This window comes from Centrocercus urophasianus, unplaced genomic scaffold (genome assembly GCF_019232065.1).
Source record: "Centrocercus urophasianus isolate 14NV4802_14NV808 unplaced genomic scaffold, USGS_Curo_1.0 seq_30, whole genome shotgun sequence".
In the NCBI taxonomy this organism is placed as follows: Eukaryota; Metazoa; Chordata; class Aves; order Galliformes; family Phasianidae; genus Centrocercus; species Centrocercus urophasianus.
In genome coordinates this window covers 7,543,177-7,565,836 of record NW_024884867.1, presented here as the reverse complement: position 1 = coordinate 7,565,836, position 22,660 = coordinate 7,543,177, and the positions used below count along the sequence as shown (strand labels likewise).

The window sequence follows — 22,660 nt, the reverse complement described above, 5'->3', positions numbered from 1 at the left end:
CCTCTGAGAAGTATTATAGACACAAGCATACACACACACACACTGCTCCTACCAAAGCAAAAGACACCCTCAGTGCAACATCAGCTTTATTACTATCTTCTGATGCAGTGCTACTTGATTACCAGTTAAGCATTTCAGAAGACAATTTTTATGTAAAAATAGGGAGATTCTCCCTCCTTGTTATTTACAGAAGTGACGCCAAAGCACAGAGATGTTAAGCTATTTAATCTGATAGAGAACAAGCAAATTCTTAAACAAAGAACAAGAGGAAGCATTTGATTTCCAATTTTGACTGAAGGGAAGCACTCTAGTACAACAGATGCTACAGCAATGTACAGTAGTATCCTGTTCTTGATACCAGAGAGAAATCACTGCCAACTAAAACAAGACAGTGAAAGAAGCTTACCTGGAACTCCTAACAAGGTAACAGATCTCCAGTTAATTCAGAAATTGTGAAAATACAAAGGCTCTCTCTGCTGAGCTGGCCTGGTGCTAAATGCTAAATAACATCAAGCAGTTAATGGCTAATGATTTTCACAGCTTTCTTTCAAAATGCTAATGATCTGCAATGGAGACACAGGTACTATAACAGCCACTTCATAAATAATAAATATATTCTTTATTTTACAGAGAACGTCGTCTTCAAGTTTTTCATTTAAAAAATACATCACTTTGCCACCTCTCTTGCTGCTGGAGCATACAACCACGATGTTGCTATCTGACCTATCACACAGGCAAGCGTGCAAGGCTGTCCTAGAGGGCATTAGCTGGAGCAGCTGCAGCCTTCAAGACACGGAGGGAAAAAAAGACAAGCAGAGCCACAGATCCCTTGCTGACATCTTCCAGCAGCAAGCACGACAAATGGCTCACAGCCATCTTCGTCTACACACATGCCAAGCCTTCCTTGGCAAAAATTCTAATTGGTAAGAACTCATCTTTAACATAAAGGACCTGCATTGTATATTGCCCGCCCACGTGACAGATTTGGTGACGTTAAAAACATCTGCAAGATGCTAAGCACACAGCTCCCATTTAAGACAGTGGGCCCAGACCATGCTGGACAGACCTAAAGGACCAGGCAATAAGGAATATACCTTTCTTCATTGCACAAACACCATCATTACCATTTGAAGCTGCATATAAAGATGACTTACAGAACCACTATGCTCTACTTCAAGCATTCACAGTAAATAAATAACTTCTGATGGAGCTATAAATAGCATAGGAAGGTAATAAGAGGTTTTTTTTGTTTGTTTTGCTTCTTTAAAACCCTCTAGGAATCACCGCCAAGAATCAGTCATCAACTATAAAAAGATACCATCCCAAATTTTAGAAAGTTGTCTCCAACGTTGATTCTCTCATAAAGTTAAATTCCTACATTTTTAATCAGTATCAACCCAGCCTATCAAAATCCATCTTTGTCTTGGAGTCATTTCTCTGAAGAAAAGCCAGTATGCCCATCCATTTCCCTCAGCACAAGTGCATCTGAAGTTAATCACTAATGAGACACCACAGAGGGGGAAAAAAAAAAAGAACCCTACCACAAGTTATTTGAGAATGATAGAAACAATAGCATCCATTATAAAAAAAATCTTTGCAAGAAGTCTAACAAGTAGTCAAGCCACTGACATAGGAGTCAGCATAAAAAAAAGCACATTTGCTGTCATAAAGCTAATGTCAAGTTCACCACCCCAAAAATTGGAGTATAAGACTTCACTGCAGATGCAGAAGCACAATCCAAATGATTAAGTTCCAATCTGTGCAAGTCTTCACATGCTCAGGTGGCAGTGGTCACTATGCAGGAGGGTTCTGATTTCTAGGGAGGGCTTCCTTTTACAATACAGAAGTTCTGGCAATCTAAGAGAAAACTTGAGCCTGCTTGGAAATCTGTAATAGGAATTTAAATACTGCAAAGTAAAAACGTAGTTTTCAAAGAGCTCAGAACCATAAGCAGTTCACTAAGAAAGCTGAGGGAAGCGAGGATGGAGAAGAAAATCCACTGACTCCTTGCAGAGCACTCAGTCTCCACCACCTCCCCCAAAAAACAACCTAAAGCCACACCCAGAAGATGAAGAATTAGTGTTTTAGCCATGGATGAGCTTCAATGGAAGCCTTGCTTCTGTCTCCATAGTCATACAACAGTTCTTCACCTGCTTTAATGTCTCTGGAAGCTATCAATATGAGATGAGGCACACCATCAATGTCATGAAGCTTTGTTTGACAATTGCCACATTTGCTGTGATTAATCAGTCTTCCCAGACGATTAGTTTCTTTTGTAGCATCAACACTGGAAGAACAAGAACATTTCATGCACAAATCATATTAAAGGACAAGAAACAAAGTGCAAACTAGATAAAGAATTAGGAATACATACAAGGCTTGGAAATTAAAATAGAGAAGTTGTCTGTGCAATGGCTTTGGAAGAACTGAAGTTTAGGGTGAAAAAATAAAAAAGAAAAACCACACTGGAGTGATAAAGCATGCATGTGTAGTTGGTGACAAGTACTGAAGGAAGAAGCACCCAGAGACACCTGAAGGAAGTGTTTTTCCTCTTCCTATCTGTTTCTACTGCTTTTCTAAAAGAAAATGATCGTAACTCAGGAAAAGTGGCTAATTTCACAAGACAGTAAGTGTAGGAAGAAATCCACGGCAACGCTGGAAGTCTCATCCAAAGTAGATACGTCTCTCCATACAGATGGTGCTGTGCTTCAGGGAATAGGGCTGAGAGTTGCCCATCACTCCCTTTAACCCAGAGGTACAGAGGGCTCTTGGCCAGCAAAACAGCGCTCCAAGAGGATTCCCTAACTCGTGGTACCCAACCAAAAAAGACCAACAAAACTGTATGAAAACAAGAAACAAACACACAAACAACAACAAAAAAACAGCATTCAAAAGTTTCTACTGCTCATCTGTAACACACAAAGCAAAAGCAGCTTACCAGTATGTTTTGCTGAGGTACTGAAAATAGTACATATAGCAGCCTGTGGATGGATCTTGAGCATACACAGCCTCCCGCTTTTTAGCATCAGTGATCTCTATGAGATCTCCATGATATTCAACTACAAATTCTCCACGATTAAAATGTTTAGTAGCAATTACTCCTCTCCCTTTGCCATCAATGTAATCAATCTGTTGAGTTGAAAAGAAACAAATCACATGGGAAATGAGAAGGTACTCATGACTGCCAGTAAGCTGTTTACTAGGAAAGGAGTGCATGACATTTGTCATTAAAGTGACATGGCACAGCATCTGAATGTCACAGACAAAGCTGTGGAAGCACAATTTACTGTATTAGAGAAATAGAGCGACTTCAGGATGCAACACAGCTACCATGCATTTTGCATTAGAATGCCTAAGCTTTTCCATTTCAGTGTTACCATTAGCATGCACAGGAAGAAGAGATGACAGGAGTATAGAAAGGTCAATCACACAAACTGAATTAGTTACCCACTAGTACACTTGATTCTTCCTGCCTCTACCTGTGAGCTGTACAACTCCTACAAGGATGTCACTGTCCTACAAGCCACAGTTTGAACTGCACACTGCTGCTTTTTGAGAACCACTGTGCTTTTAAGAGCTTACTGCATGAACAATACACAGTACTCAGGTTAGCATTGCTGTTACCTTCATTCCTTCTTCTTTCCCACTTGTAATTAGTGCATCGATTTTCCTCCTTTCCTCAGTCTGAGGAAGTAACAAGACAAAAAAACAAGACCAAGTTATTTGTTGGTAGCTTTTGTATTTTATTCCATAGCTAACAGGAAATGATTGGCCAATGGCATTCAGTTTTTCCAAGCCATCCCTCTTTCCAGCAAAACTAAGTTGTACAGAGACAGAACAAAGAGACATCCCCCAAGAATGCATTATCATTTAAATTCCATCCTAAAAATAACTGGACCAATAATTCTGTATTTAGAAACATTCCTAACAATAATTCCAGTGAACATTTGCTACTGCATTAAGTACTGGTATTTCATCAGGAAGCACTACCTCCAGTTCAGATTTGCTCTTCCTGGAGCTTCTTCTCACTGGGTAATAATCTGTCACCTTTCGATTTGGTGCTCTTCCTTGTGTTCTAAGGAATAATAAAAGCAGGAAACACGTTTCAAACTACTTCTGAAGTTACACCTCTGAAACAGGTAACTAAAAATATATACATATTTTTAAGCTTATGTTAAATGTTGATCAGCATGAATCCATGTTCTTACCAGTATTCTGCATTCCAAGCCAGAAGCTACATACCCTATTACTAATCCTTTCACCACAAGATTGAGATGCCACTGGAAATCAACTGAAAAATCACATTAAAGTCTGAAGTCCCTACCACGTGCCTTCCCAAAAATGTAAGTCATTAAAGCAGCTTGGCCATGAATTCATTAATGTTAGGTTACATTATTTCATTAACATGAGTAAAGTTATCAACTCAGCCAGCACTCCCCCAGCTACAATAATCTAACATTGTGAATCTGGCAAGACAGACTCCATTTGTCCACAGAACAGTAAGTCTTAGTGGTTCCTAAATTAATTTCTGCCTTGCTTGCTAGTGAAATAGTCATCTGCAAGACTGCAATACTTTGGGTGCTATTTAGCATTTTCAAATATGCCATTTTTGAAGAAAAGGAATCTTCTTTAAAATGTGTCCCCAAAAAAGAGCAAAGCAAGGGAAACATTAATTCCAGGTCTGGCTTATCTATAGCCTCTCTATTTGCCTATCAAGGCAAAATGTAGATAAAGGCCCCCTGGTGCAAAATGGCCTAAAGCAGAAAAGCTTTTACAATTCCAGAAGTCACTTACTTCCTTCTTGGTCCACGCTTTGCTTTAACTGTCTTCTTCTGAGCTGGCTTTGCACTGGCCTCGCCAGCACAGTCTGAGGGCAGGAGCGTCTTCTCAGCTTCTACAGATCCTTGGGTTTTTGGATCAGAAGACAGCACTGAAGTATTGCACCCACTTTCTTTATCTTTCTGGTCTTCTGGTTTCGTAGCACCTTCAATTATATTGCCACCATTCTTTTTTTCTAGTGAGAAAGAAATAAAGAAGGGCTTTGAATTCAAGATCATCTATACCAGAGTGCTTCTATATGAATTCCAATAGTTTCTATTTCTAGTTCTGTCAAATAGGAGTAAGAGGTAGGAAATAAATGATACAATCTCTTTCTGCTAGAACCCAGGCAGACTGTCACTGGACTTTCAAGTAGTCATTGCTACGGTATAGAAGGAAGCATAAGAAAAGGAACAGGTAAAAACAAGAGCAAGTTCTTTGTCATGGGTGTAAAACTGAGCAGTGAACCTAACCCGAATCACAGTCCATGGTACAGCCTGCCAGCCAGTGCACTTGGCATACTGAGTTCTCAAATTGCTATAAAGGAATCAGCAACCTGCCCTGAAGGAGCAGAAGTGCCTGCACCCCACACTACTGCAATCAGTCATCACAGGAGCTGGTGCTAAGGGGCCAATACCACTCAGACCAAATCCACAGGAGCCAAAGGGCAGGTGCTTACAAGAAAAAGTTCTGTTACATTTTCTTGGTTGAGCCTATCCCACCTTGAGGTGACCACATCCTCCTCAGCTGACTGATTTAGGGTAAATAAGACATGTCTTAAAGCTGACTAAAGTTTTCATTTAAAACCAATTACCAGGTTTAATTTCCTTGGGCCAAGACAGATGCTTCAATCTCACTGGAGAAATGAAGTACTGCTGAAAGGCCACTGATCCACTGTGGGGAAGACTAAAGCCATCTTCACTTTCTTGGTGAAACCTGGGAGTTACAGCCTGTAAGTTTTCCTGTGCTCAGTGGGGCTTAAAACATCTACTTGCAAATAACATTTGAATCAAAACATTTCAACAAGTTACCACACTTAACAACCACACCTTTAAGCACAAACCAGCTGTGGGGTTTTTGTTTGTTTTCCATAATCACCTGGTAAATCTGTGACTTCAGTTCTGAAAAGGATAAGGACACCTTGTAGAATTTCTTTGCTGACAGAGCCATAGGATTTGGGAAAGCAACTGGAGCAGGGGAGCTGCCCACCTCCTACAGATCTAAAACTGGGGGGTGGGAAGGAAAGCACACCTCACAAAGCAGGCAATCCAGAGATCAAGCTTACCATCTCCTTTCCTGTTGGTTTCAGTTAGCGCTTTGCCCTGGCATTTCACTTCGTGATACATGACAGAGTTTTCTTCCTGAAGTGGGGAGCGAGCACCAGGAGACTTGTTGGGATTCAGGTAGCTGTAGATTCTGGATTGACCAGTAAACACATTCTCCTAAAACAGATTCACACATACAAACAAAAAAAAGCATATCACAGAGATGCTGGGAGCCTCCAGTTGGTATCCACACCGTGCTGCAAAGAGCAGGGCTGGCAGCTGACTGTGCTAATGCAAGTTGCACTGCTTTAATGCATCATCCTTGCTACCACTGCTATCTCTATGACGTGAAAACATTACCAGGGTAAGCACTCAGAACCTTACTAATGCAAACCTCTTAGTTCAAGAGGATTTTCATGTCCAATGTGGTAGGATAGGAGAGCCATAATGAACACCAGTTTCCACCCTCTGCTTCAAGATATGAACTGTGAGCTGCTCAGAGAGCGCAAGGCAAAGAAAACACCAATAACACAGCAGAAACTGCCCAAGCCTAGCACATACCTCACATAGCCAAGGAAGCATGAGCTTACCCAAATGCTCACTGTGTGTCAAATGTTATTGCAATTAATGACATGCTCTACAGAGCAGCATAGAAGACAGTTTTTGGAAGTCCACCTTGAGTGACACCTCTCATTGAGGTTTGGGAGATGAGCAGTGCTATCTGTTTATCCATTATATTGTATGAAATGGAACGGTAAGACTGCTGATGGCATAAGAAACATGCAATACTCTAGGCAAAGCACTTGGTCCCTGCCAGCAAAATGGTAAAACCCTCTGGTACGGTCAAACAACACAAAGCTGGAGCTCAAAAGCTGGTTCAGGCTGAAGACCCCAGTAGGGAGGAGTATAGACTTAGCAAAGCTAACAGGAGTTGTGACATCTTTGCTTTTATGGTTCTCTGCAAGCAGGCCAAGCTTGACTGTGCAGGTATGTCAGGCACAGGGATTTTAGCTGTGAAGCCCCAGTGTCAGGACAAACAGCTGTGAGTCGGCCAGAACAAATTTGTCTTGGCTGTATTTTGACTCAAGTGAAAGCACTTACAGATACTGCAACTCAGTTGAAATAAAAAACAATCAAGTTCTGCATGCATTTTCTTTTAAAACATTCAAAGGCTCCCATTTGAGAGTAAAATAGCTCAAATACAGTCATTTCACTAAATAAATGCTCTAATATATCTCATCACATAAGAACTAATGAAGTAAACAAAGCACGCAGCACATAAGAAAATTGTACTTAACGAAAACAAGTAACAGAGTACACAGCTACACACAAAATAAGATCAGTCAAAAGCTTCAGTAAGAATTAAGATCACAGCAGAACACCCTGAGAAGCCAGTCAGAGCTTTCCACCTTCACAATGGGAGAAGTCCACCAGAAACGAGCCCCGCTTATTTACGGAAGCAGGGCTTTAAGGATGACGTACAACAACACTGGATTTTAACAAATACAGGTAGTGAAACCCACACTGAGAGACTCCTGACATTTAGCAGGAGCTCCACAGCCGGCCGTCTCCTGGAAGGCCAGCAGCAGCCCACCTGCCCACGGAGCTCCGCGCACACACTGACGGGGCCACGCCAGCACGTCCCCGGGCCGCTCCCTTCCCCCCCAGCCCCCGCCTGCAGCACGGCGCTCCCGGCTGCCACGTCTTTGTCTGTGCCGAGCTTCAGAGCCTCCGCGGCACGGATTTTCTCAGCACAGCAGCACACGTTAAGGGCTGCTAAGGATCCCGGGGTCTCGACGCAATAGCCAAGATTCGTCCTAGCGAGGTTTAAACGCAAAGCCATTACCAAGCCCGGGCCTGCAGCCTCTAGGGGAGATAGAGGACAGCGCGGATAGCAGAGGAGCAGGGCCGCTCGCTGACAGCAGCTCCCGCCGCTCGCAGGGCAGGGAGGACACAGCGCACCCCGGCTGCGCCGAAGCCCACCCCGCTTCCGACTCCGACGGACAGCCCCGTACCGCTGGCTCCCGGGGCCGCCGTCCGCCCCACCCCACAGGGCGCACCCGCAGCAGACACCGGGAGCCGCCCGCCCCGGACCCAGACAGCACTTACCCCACCGGCCCGGGAGCGGCCGGGGCTCTTCCTCTCGGCGTTCTCGGGGCTCGCCTTCTCCGCGCCGCCCGCCCTGGCCTTGGGCATATTCCTGCCTAGGAGCGAGGAAGGAAGAGCAGCATGTGAGCCGTGTCCCGCTCCGCCGCTCGCGGTCATCTCCCGGCCCCTGCGGCCTGCGCCATGTTTAAAGGGCTTACTGCGGCAGGGCGAGCCGCGGCGGCCCAGCCCCTTCCCGGCGAGCTGCGCACACCGCGCGGGGGAGGAGTCCCGCCGGCCCCGGCGCTCCGCGCCTCCCGGTAGTGGTCTCCGAGCCGCCAGCGGCTCCGCGCTACCCGGCCCCGCGCCCGCGCCCATCTCCGATCCATACGTACGCGCCGCGCGCCGCCGGCCCCCCATAGCGGCACCCAGCGCTCCCCCCTCTCCCGCGCACCTTTAGCCATGGCGGCGGCGGCGGCGCGGCGCCCAGGAGCCCCCGCGGCGCGGCTCCCCCGACACCGACCCCGGGAGCTCCCCCGCCGCCGCCAACCGCCCCGCGGGGAGACGCCGCGCTGCCTGCCGCACCCCCATTGGCTGAATCGGGTGTCGGATAACAGCTTCCGCGCCGCCGATTGGCTCGCAGAGCTACGCCCCGCCCCCCCGGCTGTCAGACTGAAGAGGGTACGAGCTCCCGGGACCGGTGTTTAAATGTGCGTCCCCTGGGCGCTGATTGGCCTGTGCGAAGGGCAACCGGCGCGCTGATTGGCGGCCCCGGGAGTAACGCCCTTCCGCGGCTGTGCCTCGCCACGTGGATAGCAACGCTGCGAAATTGTTCGACTTTTTTTCACATATAAAACGTGAGAAAATCAGCAGCAAAGCTCGAGGGACCCGCAGCATCAGCAGATGGCTCAGCACCCAAGGGCAGGCCTGGGTACGTGCTGCAGAACAGGTAAATGACCGTTGCAATGATTAAAGTGTCAACGAGTCAACATGGCATGCATCAAAGGACCGCGGGGCAGTGGCTGTCATGGTGGAGATTTGCAATATCTCACACGTCACCTCTTTAAATAGGACAGTTATGGAGGTTGCTCCTAAAGTAACCATACTTTCCACCACTAGCTATGCACTTGCACCATGAAGGAACAAGAGCCTGCACGCTGCGCTCGGAAATACCTGCACCAGGTGACACACTGCCACTGTCACCACTGCTGAAATCCACACCCACCGCCTCACTGTGCTCACATTCATCCACTGCTTGGTGTCCATCAATGCTCAGCAAGCATCAGTGAATGTAGTGGGGGCCATTTTTTTCCGCATGGAGAAAGTCAGTGACACACCTTTGCTCCATACTCACTTCCATGTCAAATGCCATTGTGTCACACCTTCCCTCTGCTGCCATCTGTCACATAGCAACAAAACGTGATGGGATATTGGCAGGAAGGGCCAACTCTTCTGCCATCCCACCAATATCCACCTCTGGTGCCTCTGGTGTCAACATCATAAAATAGAAGGTATTACTTTTGGAGCAGCCCTTGCACATATATAAAACATTATGAAAAATACACATACATTAAAAAAAAAAAAAAAAAAAAAGCTGAGCAAAACCACAAGAAAGGTATTTCCAGAGCTTTCTCAGGGGGCTGTGAAAAGCATTCCTAAGTTACTGCAGGGAGGAAATCATCATTAATAATTTATGCAGTATTTTTTTTGGTGACATCCTAGTTATGTCAAAACAACAGTATTAATTCAGATGGAAAAATCAGACCAGAGTCTGCCAAGAGTTCCAGGAGTAGAGAAGCAGCTCACCAATGTGATTGCCTATCGATGCCCTCCCGTATCTGTGTCCTCTGCAGTCACGTTGTGTTCCTGGCTCTGGTTGATAATGTCACAAATGGGTGCCCGAGGGACAGTGAGTGGCCTGTGGCTGCTGATAAGCTGGCAGTGGGTGTCCACTGCTCCTGCTGGCAGCACACCAGTATTGCCCTGTAACCTGAGTGCACCAGTAAATGTTAAATAGGTCTTCAAAGAGCTAATGCTGATAAGAAAGTTTGAACATAAGCCAGCAGTGCACCCAGGCAACCAGAAAACCCAATGGCATCCTGGCTTGTGGTTGTCTTTTGTTGCTCAGTATACAAGAGCTGCTCCAAAAGTAACACCTTCTATTTTATGATGTTGACACCAGAGGCATCAGAGGTGGATATTGGTGGGATGGCAGAAGAGTTGGCCCTTCCTGCCAATATCCCATCACGTTTTGTTGCTATGTGACAGATGGCAGCAGAGGGGAAGTGTGACACAATGGCATTTGACATGGAAGTGAGTATGGAGCAAAGGTGTGTCACTGACTTTCTCCATGCGGAAAAAAATGGCCCCCACTACATTCACTGATGCTTGCTGAGCATTGATGGACACCAAGCAGTGGATGAATGTGAGCACAGTGAGGCGGTGGGTGTGGATTTCAGCAGTGGTGACAGTGGCAGTGTGTCACCTGGTGCAGGTATTTCTGAGCGCAGCGTGCAGGCTCTTGTTCCTTCATGGTGCAAGTGCATAGCTAGTGATGGGAAGTATGGTTACAAATAATGCTTTGTAGCATTTGCTCTATGAAACACTGTTATTTTGCTCTTTGCATCTGTTGTCTTTTCCATGGAAATAAGTAGGAGGCATTACTTTCGGAGCGACCAGCGTATATTAAACAAAGCGCTGAAGCTGCGCAGGCCGCCGCTAGAGGGCAAAGCAAGCTAAACAATCATCATCCCTAGAGCGACAAAGAAAACGATGTCACTCTAGGAGGCCTCTGCCATAGCACGCTGTGAATCACCAAAACGGGCTTACCCGGAGCTAAGGCCAAAAAGGGGCACCGACGGGAAAGCCAAGGCTAAACACGCAGCCTGCAGCCCCAGCAGGATGTGTTCGCCTGCAGCTGCCAGGCGCAGTGACTCAAGGACAGGCAAAGCACGGCCTGCTCGCACGCTCTGGGCTTGACAACCCAGTGACCTACATCCGTCTCCGTAGGACTGAGAGCAGCTGCTCGCTGTGCTACGGCCTGGTGCTGCAGTGTGCATCGTGCAGTGGGGGGTGGAAGGCAAATTAATTAGGAAAGCATTGGATTTGCTTGGAAAGAAAAACATTAACTGTAAATTAATTCAATCTTGATCAATGCTTACCCAATTTGTTTTTTTCTTTACACATCTATTTTTAGAACTGTCTCATTTTGAATTTGAGTACCACCAAATGTGAAAGCTTCATTTCTTTCACATCCACCACAGACACTTGATAAGTATTTCTGAGAGCTTGTTGCTGTAGTTCTCACTTAACCAGCTCCTGTCGTACTTACAAGATGAAATGCTGGCATTTTTGTATTTTAGGCATTGTACCACTACATCAGAAAGCAATTAAAACAAACGCCTTGATGATAACTGCTGAGCTTCACATTAAGCAACATTATTTTATACCAATACAGGAAAATGTCAGTAGGTGTTAACTATAAAAGAACATTCAGAGCTCCTAGTATTGGTAAAAAAGGAGCATATCTAAGCAAAAAAGTGCACTCAGCGAGGTACTTGTCAGAGACACAGTTACAGGGAAACGAAGCCCCGCATTAATTGCTTCTCTGGTAGTTACATGTAATAGCAAGTATCTGCCAAACTCACCTCTCCCAGCTGAGAATAACCATACACTGCTACTTTCTGGCCACAACAGTATGGAGCTGTACAGATGCTTTCAGTGCTACATGTGCTGCACATGACTGCACTTCTTTGTGCCTTTATCTGAAGAATACAGAGGGCAGCAGCTGAGACATGAGCTCTATTTAAACCGTACTCATCGCTGCCCACAGCTCTCATCTTTTCCTCTATTTATTGTCTGAAGCATCACTGATGAATCTGAATCAGTTAAATTGACGTCGCTTTGCCTTTGGACAGCTTAGTCTAACTCTCATTGGTTATTTTGATCCTCCTGTGTAATGAAAAAAGCCAACTTGGATAAAGCTGAATGAGCAGTACTTAATGTTTTAAGCAGATTTCAGGGCTTTGCACAATTTCCTTAAATTTTATGCTAAAACTCTTTGAAATTGTCCTTACAAAAGCAGGAAAATACTCCAGGACTGTTTAGCAGAATGGACGTGAGGGATGTAACGGTAAAAAGCTCTCTCCAGACGTACAATTAGCCCGAGCAGTCAACCAGGACCTGCATTCAGCTCTTTGCAGCAGCAACGCTCGCATCAGCAGCCCGTAGAACATCGGCAGGGAAAAGCCGTGGGCCAGCACATCCCCCGGCCGTCTCTTCCCCGCACAGCTCCGCTGTCCCCTTCCTTCTCCTCAGGAGCTGCTGTGAGATGAAAGCCGGAGAGCCAGGAAGCTGTGAGGGCACAGCGGGGCCGGAGGCACTCCCACCACACCGAAACGCTCGGAGCTTCCATCTTAGGGCTGGGCACGAGAGCCGGCTCTCACAGCAACGCTCCCAGAAACGTCAGCGGCGGCGGGACAGGAGCGAGCGAGGCGCCTGACGACTACCAGCCCAGGGACGCAATACGCGCCCCGCCGCGGGACGCCGCCCGCCGCCTCACAGTGCGCGTGCGTGTGAACATCGCGCGCTCCAGCAGCGCGGCCGCGGCCGGCGCTTGTGCACTACGCGCCCTCACGTCAGCTCCCCCTCACGCCCCTTCTTTTTTTTTTTTTTCCATCATGCCTCGCAAGGAGCCGGCTCTCGCGAGAGAGCTGCGTTCTCGCGGCAGCCGCCATCTTGAAGAAGGACGATCACGTGACCGCGTGCAGCCGTTCGCCTCCGCCTTCCCCTCCCCCACCCAGCGGGAACCGGGCCCGAATCGCTCTTCTCAACTGCCGCCGCCGCCCTGGGGCCGTGACCGCTCGCTCAGACGTCGCTTTTTGAGGATGCCAGAAAAGCTCGCTGGTTTTATTTTTATTTTTACTTTTTTTTCTGGAACGAGCCGCCTCAGAGGCGGGACGAGAAGAGGAGCAGCACGTCACGTGATAGCAGAGCGCAGGGCGAACGCGCCAAGACCCGGCAGCGGCGGAGAGGGTGGGGGATGGGCGCGCGAGAGAGCGGCGGCGACCACGTGACCGGCTAGATCCCGGAACGTAGGGGGTCGCGGATCACGTGGTACGGAGCGCGCGCCAGCGGCGGGCTAGGCGTCACGTGGGAGCGGCGCGCGGCGCAGTCACGTGGTGCGTCGCGGCGGGCGGCCCCAGCCCCCTCCCTTCCCCCTCCCCTGCGAGAGGGGAGGGAGGGCCAAGATGGCGGCCGGGAGTTAGAAAGCGGCGAGCGGCGGGGCTGGCGGCGGAGACTTTCGGGACCGGTCGCTGGAGGATCGGGGACGAGAGAGAGTAAGTCTGCCTCCGTCGTTCCGTCTGTTTGTTGGTTCCTCGGCTTCGCTTCGAGATGCGGCGGGGGCGGCCGCGTTGCCCCCGGGGGTCCGCTCCTCTCGGCGCGACGCGGCCCGTGGGGCGCTCCTAGGTGGCGGGGGCCGCGCCGAGGCGGAGCGCCGTTCCCGCGGCGCCTCTTCGCCTCCCGGTGCTAGGCGGGCCCGCGCCGCCGCCCTCGCCTTGGGGTCCTCGCCGGGGCCGGGCGCGGGGGAGGCCGCCGCCCCTCGGGTGCCGCGCGAACTTCGGGGGCGGGAGGGCGGCCAGGGCTGCGGGGATCGGGCGGCGCGGGGGCGGCTTCCGTGCTCGGAACTGCCGCTCCGGGCCGGGCTCGGCCGTCTGCCTTTGTGCGCCCGTTTCGGGGCTGCAGGGCGGAACGCCGCCGGAGCGGAGCCGGGGGCGGGCGGGGGAAGGGGCCGAATGGGTTCGGCGCCGTTAGGCGCTGCTGTGCCTGGAGATTCTTCGCCTTTCCCCGCGGTCCTGATGCCGTGAAGGGGATCCGAAAAGCGAGGAAGGGCCGAAAACAAAAGTAGCGCACGGGACACGATTACGCAGCCAATTCTGATCCCAACCCGGAAGTTTATGTCCGGAACACGTGTTGGCGAGGCTGCGGGCTGCGACCCTCCGGCTGCGGCGGCTCGGGCACGGCAGAGCACCGGGGCGGCCGTTGGGAGCGGCTGCGGCTCGAGCCCCGCCGCGCGGAGCGGCCCCCGCCCTGGGGCAGCCGCAGCGCCGCGAGCCGCTGCGCACGGAGCTCGGCGGGGTGAGTCGTGCGCGGCGTCAGAACGCCCCGATGGTCGGAAAGTGGGAAGAGGGGCCGCGTTGGTTTCTCTTTTATTTCACCGCTGTTTCGTTCTTAGTTTCAGTTGATGTCGTTCTGTGTTTTCAGGGTGTGAAATAGAGCTCTTGCAGTTTATATATTGGTAGCCTTGCTCTTGGTGTTTGATAGCTGCTGAAACTTGCGTGGTAATTGAAAGGCTTAAAGAGCAGTTGACACAATCTAGCACATAATTTCAACCGCCTGTGCTACCTTTTTAAGGAAAAAAAAAAACCTCTCTAGTTAAGAATTAACTTAGTGATAAACTTTGAAATACCTGAGTTGTCTGGATTAAAATGACAGGTAAAAATATGTGAATGTTTTACAATCTTGTTTTTGTTTTCCTAAATTGTAAGCCTTGAGCTCATTGTGTAAAGCAAATAATTTACTATGGTGGAAATTTTGCAAACAGGATCATATTCAGCTCACTTTTCTGTTTGTTCCTTACTGGCACCTTACATTAAGGCAATATTATAATGCAATACATTGATGCAAGCTTAGAAACAAAATGTGGGGAGTTTGTCTTTCTGCTGAGCCGGTTCTTGGGAGTCAGAACTGGCTGCTTGAAGGCTGGGCCTTGGGCTATGCCTGCAACTGACTCCATGTGAGAAATGGTTCTAGTGTTCCAGTTCTGTTATTTTCTCTTCTGGGCTTTTACTTCTTAAATTGTCAGTATTCAGCTCTGGGGCCAAAAGCTGTGAGATGAGCAGAATCTATCTGGGTATTCAGAAAACTCTGTTCTGTGAGGTTGGAAGCTAGCATCCTTAAACTCTGAAGTTGTGCGAGTAGCATGCAGTCCAGAGAGCCAGGGGACTTCTCTGTTGTTTTTAGTACTGCATCAGCATTTGCGTGGTATCTCAAATGGCTTCCAGAGTATTTTGAGACCTCTGTTCCTCAGAAAGCTAATAAAAAGAGAACAAGAGTTGATTTAACAACGTCTGTGTCCCAGTCAGGTGCTTGTCTGAAGGGTTTGGCTATGGCCATGCTATGGTGATGGTGAAGTTCCGTTTGTGCAAGCTGTGGCACTGTAGTTCCTTAAGATTTGTAGCTGAGTTCTTTAGCTACACAGTGTTGTGAAGTACGAATGGCAGACTGAGGACTTGAAAGCATTTTCATAGCTTGAGATTCTGATATGTTTTTTTTTTCCTTGGAGGAAGTGGAGAACAGGTTGTTTGACATGAGCTGCTGAATGTCTTTTGTTTTCCTTCTTTCTCCTAAAGCTAAAATGGAGGGAGGGGGAGAGCCAGGTTGGCATGGATACGTGTCATAATATTAAGCGTGGCATTCTGGTTTTGTTTCTTTAAATCAGGAGTTATTTACATAATACACAGTGGTAATGAAACTGTCATTTTATCAGGGTTTCAGGCAGTGTGCTTGAGCTGTGTAGGGCCTTACAAAACATCAGGTTTATTCTGATAGTCCTCCTTGAAAAGGCAGCAGTATTTTTCTTTTAATGCGAAGAAAAAAGCTGGGATACAACTGCTGTCCAAACATTACAAAGGTGTGTTTTTTGGTTTATCAAACAGGTTGATTCTTTCTTTGTGAAACTGGGCAGCCTGAGGAAACATAGCCAGCCTTGCCTGTGAGCTCCTGCTTGCTCAGAGCAGTTCTTGGACTGGTGAAACGTTCAGGGAACAGCTTGTAATATTCACAACTTTTTTTTATAAATATTTTCTTCTGGGGTTTTTTGAAATGTGGCAAACAGGTCCTTTATATAGTATTGCCAAAGCTGAGCTGCAGAGCTTGATAAAGTTGTTTTCACTTATGTTAACTAAGAAGCCTCCTACCTTGCGAGATTATGGGGCTGTTTCAGCTTGATAACGGTTCAGGCTCCATTAGTGCATGTCACAGAAAATAAGCTATGGAGATACTGCTGCTCCTGTAACTTCATCATGTCTTTACTGACCTGAAGGTCTATGGAAGGCAGTAGGGAAAGGCATGGCGGTGTGGTGGCACGCACAACTTTCACCAAATCTAAAATGGGTGCCACGAATTCAGTGCTTTTAATGTAAAAATTCTACAAGTTCCAAATTCCTTTTGTTCTAGTTTGAAACAATGTCACTTTGTTCGTGGCATACAGAAACAAAATAAATGAAACGAGTTTGTCCAACTTTCATTGTCTGGGCTATCTGACAGATGAGCGAACAATTGCTGCTGTTTCTCCCAATGGTTGCTAACAATCCAGCAAAGGCCAATTTTTAAGGCTGTTAAAAGAGAGGTTAGGATGGTGGAAATGTAGCTGGGGTTTTTTTGTGTGCAGATGGCTGTGATAGAGAAGTGGTGTCCCTAAACTAGTCAGATATGCTTTGGAATTCCAGGAGTTACTGCCCCAGCTTTTATTGCTGCTCATTTAGCATAAGTTTAGAAGTAGTGCTTGGATTGCTTGCTTCAGTGAGTGATTTTTTTGGAACTCGTTTGTTTGCAGTACTGTAGCGTTGTTTTAAGATTTAAACATGAAATGTGATTGAGGTAATGTTCAGCTTAACTTCAAATGGACTCAATGGGTTGTGGCACCATTTTAGGGCAGTTGGTGAAGATGAATTTATGGCTTTTTTTCTTGTGCTGGCTTTGCTCTGAAATTGGGACTCACAGCAAGCCCTTTCCTTGTGTTGCAAGAGCAGACTAGAAGTTGTTGCAAGTGTTCCTTTGTCTTTTTTCTTTAAGTAAACAGCCCCTAGCTTGTGATTTCCCACGTCTGAGTTCTGTATGGAGGGAGGTATTTATCCCTCAGCCACGTCCCAGCCGTGCCTCCTTCCAGAGATAGCTTGAGCAGAGCTACATGCAGACTCAATAATGATGCAGCTGGCAGTGTTTTTTCATTTGTATGTTTAGTTGTTTTTTCTGACAGCGTTGAGCAAAGATGTTGGTGCCATGCAGAAGTGTCAGCTCTCTCCCAAATTAATACTGTGATGTTGTGCTTGCAAAGTGTATCAGAATCTTCAGTTTGAGGGAGTAACTGGTGTAAGCTTCTAAACTAGATGAGATGGTTGCTGTCAGTGTTTGAGTCTGAAAATAAAGAATTTATTGTCCCCATTTAAGTGTGTGTGTGTGTATATGTATAAATATACGCCCCTTTCTTGAGATGGGGCTTAATCCTTCCGAAAGGTGAAGTTAGCAGCTGGGTTTACTCACTCTTATTGAGCCACTGGAGGCTGTAGGAAATGGGCTGGTGGGAGGGGATGTCCTCTGAAGGAGCTGACGTGGAAATTTTCTGCTAGATGTCTTATCTTCTGGACCAGTAAACTTCAAACTAGGCAATTCTGCTGATCTAGATGATCACCTCAAGCGCCTTAAAGGAAAAAAACCCAGCAAAGTCTAGTTCAGAGCTACGGAGTGGCCTTTGGGATGGTGCTAGGGCAGTGGCACTTCTGCCAGTCGTCCTTTGTTGCTTTGGTATTTCTCTGGGCAGTGCAGGCTTTGATGTGTGGAAATGCATCTTTCCTTCTCCCCAAACCTCACCTCCACTCCTCAGTTGTGCTGCTGCCACATGAGTACTCCTCCACCAGAAGGGGGTCTTTCCCTGCTGTTACTAAAACTAGGGAGAATGAGAATCAATTGCCTGAGGTTTTATTTACTGCAATTACCTGTTCTGCCAAACGTGCAAGGTGACGTGGGAGCAGCCAGATGGATGGGGCTGAGCTGCGTGCAGAGAGAAGGGCATGTATGCAACTGAGTGCTGTTTCAGTCTGTGGATGTGTGTCTAAAATGACAAATGTTGTGCTCTTACCTGCTGTGGAATATATGATCAGCTTTGTTACCAATGGTGGTTGTGAGGGCGTGGAAAGCAAGTGAAATGAATTTCAGCTTGAGTTGTACTTCAGAATATATCGTTCTCTTACTACTAGGGCAGAATGCCCTGGGGAGAGCATTTAGAAGAGCAAAAATACATCTGTCTTAAAACTATATTTGGCTTTTTATGTAAGGTTTTTATACTACCTAGAGTAGGCTTTTGAAATTAATTTTGCTTGTCCTACGCGTAAAGGAGCTCGTGACCTGATGCTGGTGTCCTATTTAATGTGTAGTTGACAAGCTGTAATAATGTTGGAACATTTGATCTTTCCAAAACAGAATTTCTCCCATGAATGAATTGCTACCTAATGAAATGGCACGCGAGAAACAAATGCTTTCCTTACAAGCTTTTTATTGCTAAGTTGTTGTTACAAGATAAACTAAATGAATTTTAATTGTGCTTCCCTTGTGCAGTATGCTTCACTGACAGACGTGTATTAGCATAATAGTCTTTGCCACTTCTGCTGCTTGATATTTCTTGTGATGCTTGAAAATCAAGTATGATAAAGCCTAGGAAGGCTGTCTTTTTTCTGTAAGTTTATGGGTGTGACAGCATTTTGTGTGGCAAACAGTTCTTTTTTCCTACATCTGAATTTGATTGATACAATGCATATTTTTTGAAATCTTTTCAAGTGAGCAAGTACAGAAAATGAAACTGTGTATGCAGGTCACTGCACTCATAGAATCCAGGAAAAGTGATTTAAAATAAATCAAATGTAACTTGTATTTGTGATCTTAATTTTTTAGAGATGGTGGAGCCAGGACAAGATCTGTTGCTTGCTGCTTTGAGTGAGAGTGGAATCAGTCCCAATGACCTGTTTGATATCGACTCTCCGGACGTGGTTCTTGCAACTCCGACTCCAGCTGTCCAGCAGGTTACAACAAAACCCAGTTTGTGCTTCATATAGCGGGGGGATCTGTAGCAAAGGGTTTAAGAGTGTGGGATTTCTATAGATGTTGTTGCTTGGCAGTGCTGGGCTTAGAAAATGACTTTTTAATTCATCTAAAACTTTGATGTAAAGCAGTCTGAAATGAACTGTTTCTGTCAGTGTGATATTTTTGTCTTATCTGGCTTTACTGCACTGAATGGGGGTCATGCATTCTTGGAGAGCTCTTTGTGTTGATTGAGTCTTGCTGCTTCCTACCAAATGTGCAGGAGTTCAGCATGGGATTTAAACCTCAGGACAGCATTAAATCTGTGAGAACATGTTTTAGATGTGTTCTGGGAGCAGCACTGTCAAACAGTGACATCACAAAACTAATTACATTTTCTTTGTAGTTAACTAACATGGTGTTCAACACTTTGTAGGGGAATCAGCTGCTCTCATCTTTATTTTCAGTGCAGCTCTTGTTAATGGGGAATTCCTTAACTCATTAACTTGTGTTTCAGGTAGATATTAAGGCTGAAGTTTTCATAATAGACATTTGCTGATAGAAGTGCCTACTGATGCTTCCTTTCATTCCTCTGCAGTCAGTGCCACTTAGTGCATTAGATCTAGGGTTGGAAACTGAGGCCTCAGCTGCTGTGAAACAAGAACCAGAGACTGTATCAACTCCAGCCTTATTAAATGTTCGGGTAAGAACATTAAATATGTGTGTATATAACCTCATGAAGTGTAACAAAAAAGGCAGTACTGAGATAATGGCATTTTTATCACCCTGTGTGTTGAGACTGAAAGCTAAAATACCTGTGAGTTGCTAACTTTATTTCTGTCAATGAGGACAAGCAGCATACAAAAAAAAAAAAACATTCTGGGGTGTCCATTGTGGCTTTAGTTCCCCTGTATGTGCATTCTGGGAGTATGGAGGTTGTGTAAACTTGATCCCTGAACTGTGTATTGCCTTTTATAACTGCAGGTAATTCTCAGCACCACAGTTGTGGTGATTGCAGCTGAACTGAGAATGTAAAGGGCAGATCTGTGGTGAGGTGGCTGGAGTTCAGTGTGCCTGAAAGGCTGCACAAATCTTAGAAGTAATTCAAGTTATTCACTCCAACAGTTGCAGAGCTGGTTTATATGGTGTACATTCTCTTCAGAGTTTCTGTGCCCATAGTAGTAAATGTTTCTGCTCAGATGATTAATTTTCATCACTTTAATTTGAAAAAATGCAAAATCTGGAACACTTATCAACACAATGCTGTACTTAAAGGCACTTTGCTCAGGCTGCTGTACCACAGAGCAGCTCTTACAAAGAGTTCTCAAAGCACTGATGTCTCCTGGGCTCTATTTGAAAGGCTTGCAGAGTTTGTTTTTTCATGGTCATCTAAAATCTCCTTGGTTCTCTGTTGGTAGCAACCACCATCCACCACAACCTTTGTGCTGAATCAAATAAATCAGCTTCCAACGTTGGGGACTACAATAGTGATGACAAAAACAACGCCGGTTACAACGACGAGGCAGACTATTACTGTAGCAAAAATCATTCAGACCAGCACAACTACTCGACCCTCGGTTGCAGCACCAGCAGTACGGAATGCCTTGACCACTGCACCTTCAAAGGACCAGATTCAGCTGAAAGATTTGCTGAAGAATAACAGTCTTAATGAACTGATGAAATTGAAGCCACCTCCTAATATTGCCCAACCAGTAGCAACAGCAGCAAGTGAGTGTTCTTTTTTTTTTTGTAACAAAATTGCAGATGAATGGTGAAACGTGAAGATACTTGCACACCTATTTTCATTCATATTTAAAGTATCAGAATAAAATGAAGTGTCCAGGAAACCTTGTAAATGCTATTCTAACTCTACAATTGATAGAATTCAGGGTGAAAGGAGTGGAAGATATCAGGCTTTGGAAAATCAAGCCTGTAGTTTACCATAAGGAATGAAAAAATGACATTTTAGAATGCAGCTGGCATGTTGGTAAAATTAATTCATGAACTGCACTGAAGTTGATAATTTAGCATCTTGAGCCTGCATGAGTTCTTGCTGTTTTAAATGCTCGATGTGGAACTGTGGCAAAAGAGTACATCTTGCATCTTATGAAAGAATTCATGGTATATGCTGATATTCTTATTACAGGGTGTTTCTCTAAGATATCTCCCACGAGAGGGAAGTCTTTATCCCTGTATATTTCATGGGAAGCATCAAACCTGTTGTGTATAAAACCTTGATGTACTGAAAACTTGCTGCTTGCTTTTCATGTCATTGCTTTAAGATGTTACTGATTTGGTAACTTTTGATAGTCTTTTCTTGTGTGTTCTTTCTAACATGTGGGTAGCATACATGGTCATCTTAAATACAGAAAACTGCATGTGTATTCTTAAGTTGCAATTTGATGTTAAACTTGCATGAAACTGACTTGGTTTTTTTTCACATTATTTTTATTTTAATATGAGATGAGATCAGACTATTTGAATTTGCTTGAAAAGATCTCTGCTGCTTTGTGTGAGGTGCACAGGCTTCTTGCTATATCCTCATTGTCTTTCAAATAAGGTTTACTGCTTTTTTTATAGGCAGAATTGGAAGTAACATGTTCTTTCATAGGAGAAATGCTTTATAGGATTTCTGATGGAGCCCTCTGCTAAGTGAAAGCTCCAAGCAGCATCTAAGTAATAAGTAATTATCAAGACCCAGTAGGTGTTGCAGCAGCACAGCTGTAGGAAATAGTTCAGTGTGGTTCTTTGTTCAGTGAAAAGGAAACATGCAACTTCTACAACTGCATTTCTAATCCTGTTTGTGTGGTTGTGTTTCAGATTCTTTTTTGTGCTTATTCAAATAAAACTAGACAAATACCTTTAGAAAATTCAGTGGCAGAGAATTGTGTGGAAGGAAATGCAGTCTCTGTGTAGTTCAGGTAACTGAAGTTCTGGACTGAAAGCAAACAAATTACGCAGCTTCTGTAAGGCAAGCACTTTATTTGTGCAGTTGTCTTAATTGTGTTCTGGGATCATTTGCACTAAACACATTGACTTAGCAACCTAATGGAAGCTTGACAGCTCCTCCAAATAATTCACATCTGTCCTTGTATGAATTTAATTCAGTACGAAGTCCTGTTTCTGGTTGCTCTCAAGTGTGGGTGAGGACAGGCAAGTTAACAGAACCCTTCAAGATGGAGGCTTTATTTTGTAAACTGAACAACTGAGACCAAAGTTGATTTTCTTTTTTTCAGAAATAATTGTAGTTCCGCCTAAGGTGGTAAATGCCACCAGAGCAGGTAAGTTCCTTTCTGTTGAAACATCGGACTTTCTGGTTTGTTGTTTAAACTCCAAAGATTGACAGTGTGGAGTATTTCTCAGTGTTATGCCTAGATTTGGTGAAGGTATCTTCATTTTGAAACTAATACACACCTGGCAGATGTGGTATTGCATGGGAAGTTCCTGTTAGTAGCAGTAGGATTTAACTCCTTGTGTGCTCAGGGGCATTTTTGGTTCTGACAAAAACGTTACTTGTATTTTAAGGCATCTGTGTCCTACAGGATGGTAGCATCCTTCCCTTAATGAGCGAGAGGAGAGGTTGTGCAGTCTGACTCAGAACATCTGAAGGGGATTCTGGTTGACCACAGCTGTTTCTG

At 45.8% G+C, this 22,660-nt stretch overlaps 2 protein-coding genes across 3 annotated transcripts in view; one reads left to right on the top strand and one right to left on the bottom strand.

Moving 5' to 3' along the window:
• Positions 1-210: 210 nt before the first annotated feature.
• KMT5A (lysine methyltransferase 5A) lies at positions 211-8,588 on the bottom strand. Its single transcript, XM_042828605.1, has 7 exons — positions 8,193-8,588; positions 6,104-6,260; positions 4,795-5,014; positions 3,991-4,075; positions 3,625-3,684; positions 2,939-3,129; positions 211-2,287 (listed from the first exon to the last, which is right to left on the bottom strand). Exons 1-7 carry the CDS (start codon positions 8,586-8,588, stop codon positions 2,077-2,079), a joined length of 1,320 nt encoding a protein of 439 aa, XP_042684539.1. The 3' UTR covers positions 211-2,076.
• A 4,794-nt stretch (positions 8,589-13,382) lies between these two features.
• The window catches only part of SBNO1 (strawberry notch homolog 1), a 28,878-nt gene continuing 19,600 nt past the window's right edge, over positions 13,383-22,660 (top strand). The window contains exons 1-5 of one of the 2 annotated variants that reach the window (XM_042828783.1): positions 13,383-13,507; positions 18,897-19,024; positions 19,621-19,725; positions 20,441-20,750; positions 22,259-22,303. In XM_042828783.1, the coding sequence (XP_042684717.1) occupies positions 18,899-19,024; positions 19,621-19,725; positions 20,441-20,750; positions 22,259-22,303 (586 nt within the window). In that variant the 5' untranslated portion in view covers positions 13,383-13,507; positions 18,897-18,898. The remainder of the gene's footprint in view (positions 13,508-18,896; positions 19,025-19,620; positions 19,726-20,440; positions 20,751-22,258; positions 22,304-22,660) is intronic. The other variant, XM_042828784.1, reaches the window with a different exon arrangement.

Excerpts from the sequence above, each read along its gene's own strand:
- KMT5A (XM_042828605.1), bottom strand. The coding sequence starts at position 8,588 with ATGGGGGGCCGGCGGCGCGCGGCGCGTACGTATGGATCGGAGATGGGC. Across the intron at positions 4,076-4,794 it reads AAGCGTGGACCAAGAAGGAA|AACACAAGGAAGAGCACCAA; the intron begins GTAAGTGACTTC and ends ATTATTCCTTAG. Across the intron at positions 2,288-2,938 it reads TACCTCAGCAAAACATACTG|TGTTGATGCTACAAAAGAAA; the intron begins GTAAGCTGCTTT and ends TTGTTCTTCCAG.